At 43.5% G+C, this 16815-nt stretch overlaps 1 protein-coding gene across 3 annotated transcripts in view; it reads left to right on the forward strand.

Annotated features, from left to right (window-relative positions):
• Positions 1-11793: 11793 nt before the first annotated feature.
• The window catches only part of Fancm (FA complementation group M), a 77612-nt gene continuing 72590 nt past the window's right edge, over positions 11794-16815 (forward strand). For all 3 annotated transcript variants that reach the window (XM_053786064.2, XM_053786065.2, XM_053786066.2), the window contains exon 1: positions 11794-12155. In XM_053786064.2, coding sequence (XP_053642039.1) covers positions 12037-12155 — 119 coding nt within the window. In that variant the 5' untranslated portion in view covers positions 11794-12036. The remainder of the gene's footprint in view (positions 12156-16815) is intronic.

A 16815-nucleotide genomic window follows, 5' to 3' on the forward strand; every position in this document is an offset into this window, starting at 1 on the left:
AGGAATAATACAGAGCGCGGCATTAATTTTTAACGGAGTTGAACATTAGCAGTGAAGATTTGAAACCATGAGAAGAGGCGTTGACAAGTTACTGCATGGAAACTGTCCCAATTTCTCTAATCAACACGGCTCATAACCAATTCGAACCTTCTACTAAGTTAAATCATCTTTGAAAGTTTAAAGCCAATCAAAAGAGCCATTAACTAGGCATCGAATACAGACCAATATCCCAAAATACTCCCCGCACTATAATTTAAAGCCAATCAGAAGTTGATTTCTCAAGCTACAGGCATTATAGATTTGAAGCCGATCGCACGAGGCCCTCACAAATTATCGCATGAAAACCAGTATAGTATTTAGATTTTCCCAGTTTGCTCAATCAGATTTGCAAAATGCCACCTACACAGCTCAAAATCAGTCCCTACCTTTCTCTACTAAGACGCACCATCATTTAAGGTTTGAAGCCGATCACAAGAGGAATTCTCCAGTTATCACATGGAAACAATAAAGAGCAGTTTTTTAAAACAGACAACAAGACACCTGCCCATAGCAACAGTTCCACAAACCTTCTGGTTATAGTTGAGAGCAACTAAAAAATTGAAACCAATTGAATAAGGTACGTATTCTCAAATTATAACAAGAAAATTGAATGAATACAACTTCGAACAACGAATTAAATGGGCCCTTTTTGGGGTCCCATTATGTGAGAGGGAATGGGGCACCAATAGGTACACTGGACTGGTACTCACAATATGATCTTCCAGTGTCCTGCCAAGGTTGCAGTCTGCGAGAGCTCTTCCCAGCTCTAGTTTTCAGATCGAGCTTCCCTTAATGTGTAATACCTGCCTTTCTTAAAAACCCTCTTGCTCCACATCCATCTAAAATTGTCAAGAACCCAGATGGGCACTTGATAATAGTGGAGGAGATCAAGACAATATTAAATAAATAACTAGGCCCCACCTTCATTAGCTCAGAATAAGTAAGTTTATTCAGGTATACACAAATACAGTTACATAGATTATCATACATAGCAGCATATGTGTAGAGAACCTAGGATAACCCAAAAAGTCAGATTGACAAGCAGAATGAGTTACACAGTATTCAGACTTTCAGTTTCAATTTCAATTACTCAGATATGGTAAACATGAGGAAATTAAATCTTCATCAGAGTACAAAACAAATTCTGGCCACAAAATAGAGCGAAACACCAACGTCAAAGACCTGGGAGTGATTATGTCGGAGGATCTCACCTTCAAGGACCGTAACATTGTATCAATCGCATCTGCTAGAAAAATGACAGGATGGATAATGAGAACCTTCAAAACTAGGGAGGCCAAGCCCATGATGACACTCTTCAGGTCACTTGTTCTATCTAGGCTGGAATATTGCTGCACACTAACAGCACCTTTCAAGGCAGGTGAAATTGCCGACCTAGAAAATGTACAGAGAACTTTCACGGCGCGCATAACGGAGATAAAACACCTCAATTACTGGGAGCGCTTGAGGTTCCTAAACCTGTATTCCCTGGAACGCAGGAGGGAGAGATACATGATTATATACACCTGGAAAATCCTAGAGGGACTAGTACCGAACTTGCACACGAAAATCACTCACTACGAAAGCAAAAGACTTGGCAGACGATGCACCATCCCCCCAATGAAAAGCAGGGGTGTCACTAGCACGTTAAGAGACCATACAATAAGTGTCAGGGGCCCGAGACTGTTCAACTGCCTCCCAGCACACATAAGGGGGATTACCAACAGACCCCTGGCAGTCTTCAAGCTGGCACTGGACAAGCACCTAAAGTCGGTTCCTGATCAGCCGGGCTGTGGCTCGTACGTTGGTTTGCGTGCAGCCAGCAGCAACAGCCTGGTTGATCAGGCTCTGATCCACCAGGAGGCCTGGTCACAGACCGGGCCGCGGGGGCGTTGACCCCCGGAACTCTCTCCAGGTAAACTCCAGGTACCCTCGTGTACCGTCACGGATGGAGGATGGGGCTGGGGTAACGTAACTGTATTGGACAAAGTTCATGTCCCACACAAGGTCATATCCCACACAAGGTCATGTCCCACACAAGGTCATGTCCAACACAAAGTCATGTCCCACATAAGGTCATGTCCTACACAAGGTCATGTCCCACATAACGTCATGACCCACACACGGTCATATCCCACACACGGTCATATCCCACACAAGGTCATGACCCACACAAGGTCATGTCCCACACAAGGTCATGTCCCACACAAGGTCATGACCCACACAAGGTCATGTCCCACACAAGGTCATGTCCCACACAAGGTCATGACCCACACAAGGTCATGTCCCACACAAGGTCATGTCCCACACAAGGTCATGTCCCACACAAGGTCATGTCTCACACAAGGTCATTTCCCACATAAGGTCATGTCCCACACAAGGTCATGTCCCACACAAGGTCATGTCCCACATAAGGTCATGTCCCACACGAGGTCATGACCCACACAAGGTCATGACCCACACAAGGTCATGTCCCACACAAGGTCATGTCCCACACAAGGTCATGACCCACACAAGGTCATGTCCCACAAGGTCATGTCCTACACAAGGTCATGTCCCACAAAGTCATGTCCCACATAAGGTCATGACCCACACAAGGTCATGTCCCACATAAGGTCATGTCCCACACAAGGTCATGTCCCACACAGTCATGTCCTACACAAGGTCATGTCCCACACAAGGTCATGTCCCACATAAGGTCATGACCCACACAAGGTCATGTCCCACATAAGGTCATGTCCCACACAAGGTCATGACCCACACAAGGTCATGTCCCACAGAAGGTCATGTCCCACACAAGGTCATGACCCACAGAAGGTCATGTCCCACAGAAGGTCATGTCCCACACAAGGTCATGACCCACACAAGATCATGTTCCACAAGGTCATGTCCCACATAAGGTCATGTCCCACACAAGGTCATGTCCCACACAAGGTCATGTCCCACAAAAGGTCATGACCCACACAAGGTCATGACCCACACAAGGTCATGTCCCACACAAGGTCATGTCCCACACAAGGTCATGATCCACACAAGGTCATGTCCCACACAAGGTCATGTCCCACATAAGGTCATGTCCCACACAAGGTCATGTCCCACACAAGGTCATGTCCCACACAAGGTCATGTCCCACATAAGGTCATGTCCCACACAAGCTCATGTCCCACACAAGGTCATGTCCCACATAAGGTCATGACCCACACAAGGTCATGTCCCACATAAGGTCATGACCCACACAAGGTCATGACCCACACAAGGTCATGTCCCACATAAGGTCATGTCCCACACAAGGTCATGACCCACACAAGGTCATGACCCACACAAGATCATGTCCGACACAAGGTCATGTCCCACACAAGGTCATGACCCACACGAGGTCATGTCCCACACAAGGTCATGTCCCACACAAGGTCATGTCCCACACAAGTTCATGTCCCACACAAGGTCATGTCCCACACAAGGTCATGTCCCACACAAGGTCATGTTCCACACAAGGTCATGTCCCACACAAGGTCATGTCCCACACAAGGTCATGTCCCACACAAGGTCATGTCCCACACAAGGTCATGTCCCACACAAGGTCATGTTCCACACAAGGTCATATCCCACACAAGGTCATGACCCACACAAGGTCATGTCCCACACAAGGTCATGTCCCACACAAGGTCATGTCCCACACAAGGTCATGACCCACACAAGGTCATGTCCCACACAAGGTCATGTCCCACATAAGGTCATGTCCCACACAAGGTCATGTCCCACACAAGGTCATGTCCCACACAAGGTCATGACCCACACAAGGTCATGTCCCACACAAGGTCATGTCCCACATAAGGTCATGTCCCACACAAGGTCATGACCCACACAAGGTCATGACCCACACAAGATCATGTCCGACACAAGGTCATGTCCCACACAAGGTCATGACCCACACGAGGTCATGTCCCACACAAGGTCATGTCCCACACAAGGTCATGTCCCACACAAGTTCATGTCCCACACAAGGTCATGTCCCACACAAGGTCATGTCCCACACAAGGTCATGTTCCACACAAGGTCATGTCCCACACAAGGTCATGTCCCACACAAGGTCATGTCCCACACAAGGTCATGTCCCACACAAGGTCATGTCCCACACAAGGTCATGTTCCACACAAGGTCATATCCCACACAAGGTCATGACCCACACAAGGTCATGTCCCACACAAGGTCATGTCCCACACAAGGTCATGTCCCACACAAGGTCATGACCCACACAAGGTCATGTCCCACACAAGGTCATGTCCCACATAAGGTCATGTCCCACACAAGGTCATGTCCCACACAAGGTCATGTCCCACACAAGGTCATGACCCACACAAGGTCATGTCCCACACAAGGTCATGTCCCACATAAGGTCATGTCCCACATAAGGTCATGTCCCACACAAGGTCATGTCCCACACAAGGTCATGACCCACACAAGGTCATGTCCCACACAATGTCATGACCCACACAAGGTCATGACCCACACAAGGTCATGACCCACACAAGGTCATGACCCACACAAGGTCATGACCCACACAAGGTCATGACCCACACAAGGTCATGACCCACACAAGGTCATGACCCACACAAGGTCATGACCCACACAAGGTCATGACCTACACAAAGTCATGACCCACACAAGGTCATGACCCATACGAGATTACGTCTCTTCCAAAAAAATGCCATTTAGTGTATTATACAATTTAAACTGACAGAAAAAATACAATAATAACGTATTAAAAAGTATTCTACTGATCACTAGAACATATTAATAACTCGTCTTTAAATATTATTAACATGTTTAGGCATAAAACATTTAAATATTTTCAATATTTATATCAATATAGCCTTTAAATATTTTTAACATTTAAAAGTTTTCCTTTTGTGGAGTTATTTATAAGTGTGTTCTTGTAGGTATTATATTGCTTGTAAGTGTGTGTTCTTATTGGTATTATATTGCTTGTAAGTGTGTGTTCTTATTGGTATTATATTGCTTGTAAGTGTGTGTTCTTATTGGTATTATATTGCTTGTAAGTGTGTGTTCTTATTGGTATTGTATTGCTTGTAAGTGTGTGTTCTTATTGGTACTGTATTGCTTGTAAGTGTGTGTTCTTATTGGTATTGTATTGCTTATAAGTGTGTGTTCTTATTGGTATTATATTGCTTGTAAGTGTGTGTTCTTATTGGTATTATATTGCTTGTAAGTGTGTGTTCTTATTGGTATTATATTGCTTGTAAGTGTGTGTTCTTATTGGTATTGTATTGCTTGTAAGTGTGTGTTCTTATTGGTATTATATTGCTTGTAAGTGTGTGTTCTTATTGGTATTATATTGCTTGTAAGTGTGTGTTCTTATTGGTATTATATTGCTTGTAAGTGTGTGTTCTTATTGGTATTATATTGCTTGTAAGTGTGTGTTCTTATTGGTATTGTATTGCTTATAAGTGTGTGTTCTTATTGGTATTATATTGCTTGTAAGTGTGTGTTCTTATTGGTATTGTATTGCTTATAAGTGTGTGTTCTTATTGGTACTGTATTGCTTGTAAGTGTATGTTCTTATTGGTATTGTATTGCTTATAAGTGTGTGTTCTTATTGGTATTATATTGCGTGTAAGTGTGTGTTCTTATTGGTATTATATTGCTTGTAAGTGTGTGTTCTTATTGGTATTATATTGCTTGTAAGTGTGTGTTCTTATTGGTATTGTATTGCTTGTAAGTGTGTGTTCTTATTGGTATTGTATTGCTTATAAGTGTGTGTTCTTTGGGAATTGTATTGCTTTGTAAGTGTGTGTGTTCTTACTGGTATTGTATTCCTTGTAAGTGTGTGTTCTTATTGGTATTGTATTGCTTGTAAGGTGTGTTCTTGCAGGTGTTGCGGAGTTGTTTACAAGTGTTCTTACAGGTATTGATTGCATGCTCCTGCCTCACCTGGTGGCCCAGTGCTCTTTAACCGTGGTCCTTCTGCTCCACCCCCTACCCACTGGCCCTGCCCCTACCCCTCCCTCATGCCTCACCTCCTCCCTCTTCTCCCTCACTTGCCTCACCCCTTACCTCACCTGCTCAACCTCCTCCCTTGCTTGCCCCACTCCTTCCCCTCACCTACTTCACTCCTCCCTCTCCATCCCCACCTCCTCTGTCTCTCTTATCCCTTTACTCCATCTCTCCGCCACCACCTGGGATGCTGATGCTCTCTCTCTCTCTCTCTCTCTCTCTCTCTCTCTCTCTCTCTCTCTCTCTCTCTCTCTCTCTCTCTCTCTCTCTCTCTCTCTCTCTCTCTCTCTCTCTCTCTCTCTCTCTCTCTCTCTCTCTCTCTTGGAAATGGACCCAGTGTGACCTCTGTAGTCATCTCACTTTGTGTTACTACTCACAGAATAACATAGTGTGCACCAGAAATTAGCTGCTAACCCCATCCCCCCGTGATTAGTCCTTGGAAAACTTTTCTAGAGTCTTGTCTTACAGAGACTTACTGACTTATATATCTCATTGCACTACCACTCAAGCATGATTCTGTGCTACCACTCACAGAATGAGTCGCTGGTGCACCATAACTAATCTTTCGAGCATATTTCTGTGCTACCACTCACAGGATGAGCTTGCGGATGCACCTAAACTCGCTACTCAAGCGATGCAACTGTCAAACTGTGTGCCTTATTTCCGTCGGGAACCTTAGGTCCTCTCCGGGTATGTGATCCCCACAAAAGTCGACTAACTACTAGGGATCGATTTATTGCTAAGTGAACAAGAAGGTCAGATGTTAAGAAACCTGCCCATATGTCCCTCTCTGCCCGGGACTGAACCCGGGTAGTTCTGGTTGCTACCTTAACATTCTACCATTGAGTCTCAATTATTCGTATTTCTATTGAAATTCTTTCTATGTTATTGCCATCAGACTTTAAATGGACAGCCCCAATATATAATCAGCTTTCACCTTGATGGTTTATACGCCCTAGTCACCTTATCAGATCACAGAACGGGTGGGACTCGAACCTGTCACTAGAGCGTCACGTTATCAGCTCTTATCATGTTGCCCGATGCTATTCACTTTTGTGTCGTGGATCTTGATTCAAGGATTTGGAGGCACCCTCCCCTTCCTTGGAACGAATCTGATGACATTCCGTCCCCCAAGAGATGCATAACCCGTACTGGTTTAGTGCTTCCCCAGTACGCTAAACCAGTACGGGTTGGAGAGGACTGAGCTCTGCTCATACCTCTAACAATGTTGCCCTCAAAGATTTGTAATGTACCATGAATTAAGGAAAGATCCTGGACTTCACCTTACGAAACAAAGTAAATGTGATAGTAATCATGGACAAGGTAGATTATAGTGGAAAAATGAACATGTTATTAGAAGACGGGGGAACTTACGTGGCTCGTAAGTGCCTCTGTAATCTTTTGACTGCTACCCACTGGGTGGGTGTAAGTTTATTCAAGTACACATAAATATAGTTATACGTACATAACAACATATGTGTAGGTTACCTAGGATAACCCAAAAAAGTCAGAGTGACTTATTTCCACTGGGGTACTTGGGGGCATAATACGGATATTAAAGTAACTCATTAATGTAATAATAATATTCACTGTAGCAAGAATAAAAAAGGCACAATACCATGACTGGAACAATACACAAATAATCTGATTCAGTCAGACTTTGACTAATTAATGTATACCTGGAGAGAGTTCCGGGGTCAACGCCCCCGCGGCCCGGTCTGTGACCAGGCCTCATGGTGGATCAGGGCCTGATCAACCAGGCTGTTACTGTTGGCCACACAACCCGACGTACGAACCACAACCCAGGTGGTCAGGTACTGATTTTAGGTGCCTGCTTGAAGACAGCCAGGGGTCTATTGGTAATCCTCCATTATGTATGCTGGAAGGCCCCGGACACTTATTGTGTTGTCTCTTATCGTGCTAGTGACGCCCCTGCCTTTCATTGGGGCGATGTTCCATCGTCTGTCGAGACTTGCTTTCATAGGGAGAGATTTTCGTGTGTGTATAACTAGTTAATGGTCCAAGTCGGACCGAAACGTCGTCATGAGTTTTATTCTCCTACATTATGTGTAGATAAATATTTTGAAAAAATTTTGGAGTGAGCTAAACAAGTTAAGAAAGCCTAGGGAAAGTATGGATTTGTCAGTTAAAAACAGAGTAGGGGAGTTAGTAGATGGGGAGATGGAGGTATTAGGTAGATGGCGAGAATATTTTGAGGAACTTTTAAATGTTAAGGAAGAAACAGAGGCAGTAATTTCATGCACTGGTCAGGGAGGTATACCATCTTTTAGGAGTGAAGAAGCGCAGAATGTAAGTGTGGGGGAGGTACGTGAGGCTTTACGTAAAATGAAAGGGGGTAAAGCAGCTGGAACTGATGGCATCATGACAGAAATGTTAAAAGCAGGGGGGGATATAGTGTTGGAGTGGTTGGTACTTTTGTTTAATAAATGTATGAAAGAGGGGAAGGTACCTAGGGATTGGCGGAGAGCATGTATAATCCCTTTATATAAAGGGAAAGTGGACAAAAGAGACTGTAAAAATTATAGAGGAATAAGTTTACTGAGTATACCAGGAAAAGTGTACGGTAGGGTTATAATTGAAAGAATTAGAGGTAAGACAGAATGTAGGATTGCTGATGAGCAAGGAGGTTTCAGAGTGGGTAGGGGATGTGTAGATCAAGTGTTTACATTGAAGCATATATGTGAACAGTATTTAGATAAAGGTAGGGAAGTTTTTATTGCATTTATGGATTTAGAAAAGGCATATGATAGAGTGGATAGAGGAGCAATGTGGCAGATGTTGCAAATATGTGGAATAGGTGGTAAGTTATTAAATGCTGTAAAGAGTTTTTATGAAGATAGTGAGGCTCAGGTTAGGGTGTGTAGAAGAGAGGGAGACTACTTCCCGGTAAAAGTAGGTCTTAGACAGGGATGTGTAATGTCACCATGGTTGTTTAATATATTTATAGATGGGGTTGTAAAGGAAGTAAATGCTAGGGTGTTCGGGAGAGGGGTGGGATTAAATTTTGGGGAATCAAATTCAAAATGGGAATTGACACAGTTACTTTTTGCTGATGATATTGTGCTTATGGGAGGTTCTAAAGAAAAATTGCAAAGGTTAGTGGATGAGTTTGGGAATGTGTGTAAAGGTAGAAAGTTGAAAGTGAACATAGAAAAGAGTAAGGTGATGAGGGTGTCAAATGATTTAGATGAAGAAAAATTGGATATCATATTGGGGAGGAGGAGTATGGAAGAAGTGAATGTTTTCAGATACTTGGGAGTTGACGTGTCGGCGGATGGATTTATGAAGGATGAGGTTAATCATAGAATTGATGAGGGAAAAAAGGTGAGTGGTGCGTTGAGGTATATGTGGAGTCAAAAAACGTTATCTATGGAGGCAAAGAAGGGAATGTATGAAAGTATAGTAGTACCAACACTCTTATATGGGTGTGAAGCTTGGGTGGTAAATGCAGCAGCGAGGAGACGGTTGGAGGCAGTGGAGATGTCCTGTTTAAGGGCAATGTGTGGTGTAAATATTATGCAGAAAATTCGGAGTGTGGAAATTAGGAAAAGGTGTGGAGTTAATAAAAGTATTAGTCAGAGGGCAGAAGGGGGGTTGTTGAGGTGGTTTGGTCATTTAGAGAGAATGAATCAAAGTAGAATGACATGGAAAGCATATAAATCTATAGGGGAAGGTAGGCGGGGTAGGGGTCGTCCTCGAAGGGGTTGGAGAAAGGGGGTAAAGGAGGTTTTTGTGGGCAAGGGGCTTGGACTTCCAGCAAGCGTGCGTGAGCGTGTTAGACAGGAGTGAATGGAGACGAATGGTACTTGGGACATGACGATCTGTTGGAGTGTGAGCAGGGTAATATTTAGTGAAGGGATTCAGGGAAACCGGTTATTTTCATATAGTCGGACTTGAGTCCTGGAAATGGGAAGTACAATGCCTGCACTTTAAAGGAGGGGTTTGGGATATTGGCAGTTTGGAGGGATATGTTGTGTATCTTTATATGTGTATGCTTCTAAACTGTTGTATTCTGAGCACCTCTGCAAAAACAGTGATAATGTGCGAGTGTGGTGAAAGTGTCGAATGATGATGAAAGTATTTTCTTTTTGGGGATTTTCTTTCTTTTTTGGGTCACCCTGCCTCGGTGGGAGACGGCCGACTTGTTGAAAAAAAAATATTTTGAGTATTTGTGAAGACTTTTTTTAAGCGTTTCGTTAGAATTACTTAAAATTCGCCATCTTCATTTTTTTACACAGAGAATTGGCTTCATATCTTCCCAATCACAGCAAAGGTTTTTGAGGTGTGGAATAGAGAGATGAGGTTAAGATAAAAGTTGTTCAGATTTTTAACCACGGAGGGTTAGCCACCTAGGATAACCCAAGAAACTCAGTTCGTCATCGAGGACTGTCTGTCTTATTTCCATTGGATGCGACTCACACCAGTCGACTAACACCCAGGTACCTACTTGCTTGCTAGGTGAACGGGACAACAGGTGTAAGGAAGCACATGCAATGTTTTTACCCTTGCCGGGAATCGAACCACGAACACTCAGCATGTGAAGCGAGAGAGGAACGTTGCCACAATAAAATGTCACATTACACTTGTGTCCTTTTACCTAACACAGTGTCGGTAATTCTACCAACATTAATACAAAATTAATCTAATTTGCCCGAAATGCTCTGCATAACAAGGGGCTTTCCATATAGCAGTATGTCATTGATGTCAGCTAGGCCTGTATACATTGTACACGTACATGTAGAAATAAAGATTATTATCATATTATTATTAATTATATTACATTTCCGTCAAGAAGCCGGTTGCTGACTTATCGGAGTATTTGCACACCTGGTTCTGCCGGAGTTTAGGCGTATGTCCACCTCACCTAATTGTAAATAATTGTTCCCGTTTCTGTTTCCTGATGAAACATTGTTTCCTCTCCAATGCCGGCCCAGATGTAGTTGTTGAGTTTAATATCTTTATTATGCACTCCATACCCATCCTGTGAATGAGTCAAAAGATTACACAGGTTCATAACCTATATCAATATAGAGGAAGAATTAGTATTAGTCTGCCTGACCGGGTGTGGAAGTGTGAATTGCTCATTACTCTATAATTTGTTCATGATTGTAGCCATGTATAAACGTAAGTAACCATTCTACAGAATTCATTACCTTTGTAACTTGTGAGCTCATTACCTTTGTACCTAGTTCAGCTATCAAAACTTTGGGGGCCCAGTCCCTGGACCCATTACGTACCTCTGTAATCTGTAAATACCTTTGTAACTTGTCATGATTGTGACCAGACTTACCTGGAGTTCATTACCTTTGTAAATTGTGAGTTCATTACCTTTGTAAATTGTGAGTTCATTACCTTTGTAAATTGTGAGTTCATTACCTTTGTAAATTGTGAGTTCATTACCTTTGTAAATTGTGAGTTCATTACCTCTGTAACTTGCTCAGCTATCAAAACTTTGGAGTCCAGTCCCTGGACCAATTATGTACCTCTGTAATCTTTTGACTACCGCCCACAGGATGGGTATGGGGTGCATAATAAACATATTAAACTAACTAAACTGCCTGAAATGCTTAGGCATGCTAGTGGCCTTCTTTGTAATTAATATTTTATAGCATGTAAACTACACATTATAAGTTTTACAAGGAAATAAACAAAGGAAATAAACATTTTCACTTTCATTTTCATAATGGGTCCAGGGACTGGATGTAGGCGATATTTTTTTCTGGCATTCCCCTGAAGCAGGATCCAGTACGGCGGAAGGTGTGATGTCCCTTATAACCCACAACATCAATCAGGATGTGTCATGTGTGCTTCTTTGTGTTTTTATTTCCCTTGCACGTTTCCTGAAGGAGAATTGTGTTTTTATAAGATGTACAGGAAACCTCTAAACAATCTGCATCTATCATGGAGATGAATAAGGGAAAGGAAGCGCAGTTTTCACACTGAGGAGAGAATTCAGACATTGAAATGGCAGAGAAAGATAACACAGAGATAGACAATAAGAATTGTAGTGTAAATTTTGACTGTGATATCTTCGGTGATGACGATGATGATATCATTGCTCAAGCCTTCGAGGATAGTTTATTGTAAGTTGATGTTTGTGGTAACCAAATTAAGGCTGTGCTATGTTAAAGCTCCCGTAGTTTTCATGACTAATCATGGAGTCATATGATTAAATGATTTAACAGACACTTGAGGAAACGCATCGTAAATATAAGTAAGTTTATTTAGGCTCAGGTACACATAAGTACAATTATCATACATAGTGTAAATTACCAAGGATAACCCCAAAAAAGTCAGTGACTATTTCATTGGGGTCCTTGTAATATCGTATGACATACATATTTGTTTCAAATTATTATTATAATCAAAACGAAGCGCTAAGCCACAAGGGCTATACAGCGCTGCAGGGTAGGGAAGGAAGCGAGGGTATTGGATGGCAGAAGGGAGGAGGGATGATCAGCAAGTTACAGAAAACAGCGGGGCAGGGGATAGTACGGGGGTAGAGGGTAGCAAGAGATTGAAGTAGAAAGGGCTGAAGGTATCAGAATTTGTGAAGTAAGTCAGTTGTTGTCAAAAAGTCAATGAGAGAGTCCGGATGAAAGGTGGGTCCATCAGCGAGAAGGGAAGGTAAAGAGAGAGCAGCGGAGCGAAGACGATGACAGAGGTAAATTCTGCGTGCTCGTTGATAAAGTGGGCAGTCCAACAGAATGTGGCTGACTGATAATGGAGCTTGGCAATTCTCACAGAGAGGAGCAAGACGCCTCTCCATGAGTAAGACGAGTATGGCCAATGCGAAGATGGGAGAGAGTAGTCTCCCAACCTCGACACTGGTGATAAGAAGACAGCCAGTAACCTATACTCGGTTTAATAGATTGAAGTTTGTTGCCGAGCATAGTAGACCAACGTTGTTGCCAACGGGTGTGAAGGTGGGAAGATATTGCAGCAAAATAGTCCGTAAATGGAATACCTCTATAAGAAACTGGTAGGTCATGTACTGCTGACCGCGCAGCAGTGTCTGCCTGTTCATTGCCCTGTACGTCAACATGACCAGGGACCCAACAAAAAACAATATCTTTATGCTTGGTAAAGATGCGGCGTAGCCAAAGTTGGATACAGAGGACTAAGGGGTGAGGTGTATCAAATTTTTGTATAGCCTGTAAAGCACTAAGGGAGTCTGAGACAACCACAAATGATGACACAGGCATAGATGCAATACGGATAAGTGCTTTAAGGATGGCATATAATTCAGCAGTAAAAATACTAGCCGAAGATAGTAAATGCCCTTGTACGACGCTGTCCAGAAACACTGCTGCAAATCGTACGCCATCAGAAGACTTAGAGCCATCTGTGTACACAGCAATGGCATGAGAATGAGAGTGAAAGTGGTCAAGAAAAAGAGAGCGGGAAGCGACCGTAGACAGTTGGGCTTTCGAGCAAGGGAGGGAGAAAGAACAGACTCGAACAGCTGGAACTTCCCAGGGGGGTAGGGAAAAGTGAGATGCTACATGTACATAGAAAGGTGGTAGTTGAAGAGAAGACAAGAGCGAATGAAGGCGAAGAGAGAAGGGACGGAGTAAACAGGGGCGGCGAACAAATAAAGAATGTCTACTAATATCAGTGACCATTCTATAAATGGAAGGATTGCGGAGATCATGAGAGCGTACATAGTAGCGCAGGCAATGGGCATCACGGCGATCGGATAAGGATGGAACATTCGCTTCTGCATAGAGGCTCTCGACAGGGGAAGAGCGAAAAGCATCAAGGCATAAACGTAATCCTTGGTGATGAATGGGGTTAAGGCTAGAGAGAGTAGCAGGAGATGCCGCTGAATGGATCTGGTCACCATAATCAAGTTTCGATAAAATAAGGGTGGAATGTAGGCGAAGGAGGGTTCAACGATCAGCTCCCCATGAAAGATGAGCAAGGGTTTTAAGAAGGTTCAGCCGGCTGTGACAAGTTGCCTTCAGAGAGGTAATGTGAGGTTTCCAGGATAACCTACGATCAAAGAGGAGGCCCAGAAACTTGACTGTATCACGTTCAGGGATACGGGAGCCATAGAGGTACAAAGGATGATCGGAGATGACAGAGTGTCTAGTGAAAGTAATTTGGTGGGTTTTAGTGCTGGAAAATTTAAACCCACGTGTGGTGGCCCAATTGGAAACACGGTCGACTGCATGTTGGAGAGAAACTGTAATGAGGTGACAGTCAGCGCCTGCACAGGTAATAGCAAAGTCATCAACATGGAGTGATGGCCAAATATTTGATGGAAGACTAGAGGCCAAATCATTAATAGCAAGGAGAAAAAGTGTTGTGCTCAGAACACATCCCTGGGGGACACCTTCAGCTTGGATAAAGTCCGGGGAGAGCACATTATTAACCCGAACAGGGAAATGCCTGTCAGTTAAAAAGTTCTTAAGGAAGGATGGTAGATTGCCTCGAAGGCCTAAGGAGTGGGCTTGGGCTAAAATATTATACCTCCAAGTTGTGTCATATGCCTTCTCAAGGTCAAAAAATATGGCAATAACTGAGTGGTTATTCGCAAAGGCATTACGAACATACGTATCCAAGCATAGTAAGGGGTCTATGGTAGAACGTCCCTTACGAAAGCCATATTGACGAGTGGAGAGACTGTTGTGTGTCTCTAAATACCACACTAAACGTCTATTTACTAGGCGTTCCATTACTTTGCAAACTGCACTGGTAAGAGCAATGGGACGATAGTGGGAGGTTTCATGTCCCGTAGTGCCTGGTTTGCGGAAAGGGAGAACAATGGCGGATTTCCACAGCTGTGGAAGAACTCCTTGTGACCAAATAAGATTGTAAAGGCGTAATAGGACTGCAAGCGCTGACTGATGTAAATGTTGTAGCATACGAATATGAATGTCGTCGGGCCCAGCTGCCGATGATCGACAAGCTGAGAGTGTTGCCTCCAGTTCTTGAAGTGTAAAAGGCACATTATACTGTTCTTCTCTGAGAGAAGAAAAGTCCAAGGGTGCTAACTCTCTGGCAGACTTTGAGGAAAGAAATGAGGGGCATAGATGGAGTCCCTGAGAAATACGGACCAGATGATTGCCAATTTCATTGGCAACATCTAGTGGGTTTGCTATATCAACACCGGCAACCCGCAGAACAGGAGCCGGGTCAGGAGAATATTTACCACTCAATTTTCATACTTTTTTCCAGACTGCACTCATAGAGGAAGCAGAGGTGATGGTGGAGAAATAATCTCGCCAGCAAGTGCGTTTAGCGTCACGGATGACACGGCGAGCGATCGCACGCTTCTGTTTAAAATCAAGGAGTCTCTCTGTGGTTCTATTGTACCGGTACCTGCCCCATGCAGCGCGTTTCAAACGTACTGCACGAGCACAAGCAGGAGACCACCAAGGCACGCATTTCTGAGAATGCCTGCCCGAAGTTTGGGGTATAGAATGAGAAGCTGCGGTGAAAACGGAGGACGAGAAGAGGTGTAAAAGCTCATCGATGGAGGACGAAGAAGGAACCTCTTTAAAAACAGTTAGGTGTGAGTAAAGGTTCTAATTTGCCCGATTAAATTGCCAGCGTGGGGTGCGAAGAGGTGGCGAATGTGAAGGGGAAGTAAGAATGATTGGGAAATGATCACTGTCATGTAAGTCCGGGAGAACAGACCAAGTGAAGTCTAATGCGGCGGAGGAAGAGCAGACTGAGAGATCGATGCAAGAGAGAGTATGAGTCCGAGGATCAAAATGGGTGTGAGTACCTGTATTTAAAACATGGAGGGGGTGGGTGGCAAGAAAAGCCTCTAACTGAATTCCACGGGAATCACAGTGAGACCCCCCCCCAGAGGAAATGGTGGGCATTAAAATCACCAAGTAACAAAATCGGTGGTGGTAATGACGAAACAAGAAAGACAATATCCGGAATAGATAATGCCCGAGAAGGAGAGAGATATAAAGAACAGAGCGTATACCACCTATGTAAGTGGATACGGGCTGCTGTGTAATGCAGCGAAGTATGAACAAATAGCTGATGGTACGGAATATCAGTGCGTAGAAGAAGGGCACTTTCATTAAAGGTCCCATCAGGAAAAGGATCTGAAGAATACAATAAATTATAGCCTGAGATGGGAGAAATAACAGTTAGTTTAAGTTAGTTTAATATGTTTATTATGCACCCCATACCCATCCTGTGGGCGGTAGTCAAAAGATTACAGAGGTACATAATTGGTCCAGGGACTGGACTCCAAAGTTTTGATAGCTGAGCAAGTTACAGAGGCAGTGAACTCACAATTTACAAAGGTAATGAACTCACAATTTACAAAGGTAATGAACTCACAATTTACAAAGGTAATGAACTCCAGGTAAGTGTGGTCACAATCATGACAAGTTACAAAGGTATTTACAGATTACAGAGGTACGTAATGGGTCCAGGGACTGGGCCCCCAAAGTTTTGATAGCTGAACTAGGTACAAAGGTAATGAGCTCACAAGTTACAAAGGTAATGAATTCTGTAGAATGGTTACTTACGTTTATACTTTGGCTACAATCATGAACAAATTATAGAGTAATGAGCAATTCACACTTCCACACCCGGTCACAACTGTAATGAGTTATTGGTGCAAATATTGATTGTTGAGTCACACACACCACACACACACACACACACACACACACACACACACACACAGCAGAGTGTAATTTTGGTTCCTGTAAGCAAACACCAACAGGGGCAAACTGGGAGAGTAACATCTGAAGCTCACCCCGATTA

Source organism: Cherax quadricarinatus, chromosome 50 (assembly GCF_038502225.1).
Source record: "Cherax quadricarinatus isolate ZL_2023a chromosome 50, ASM3850222v1, whole genome shotgun sequence".
NCBI lineage: Eukaryota > Metazoa > Arthropoda > Malacostraca > Decapoda > Parastacidae > Cherax > Cherax quadricarinatus.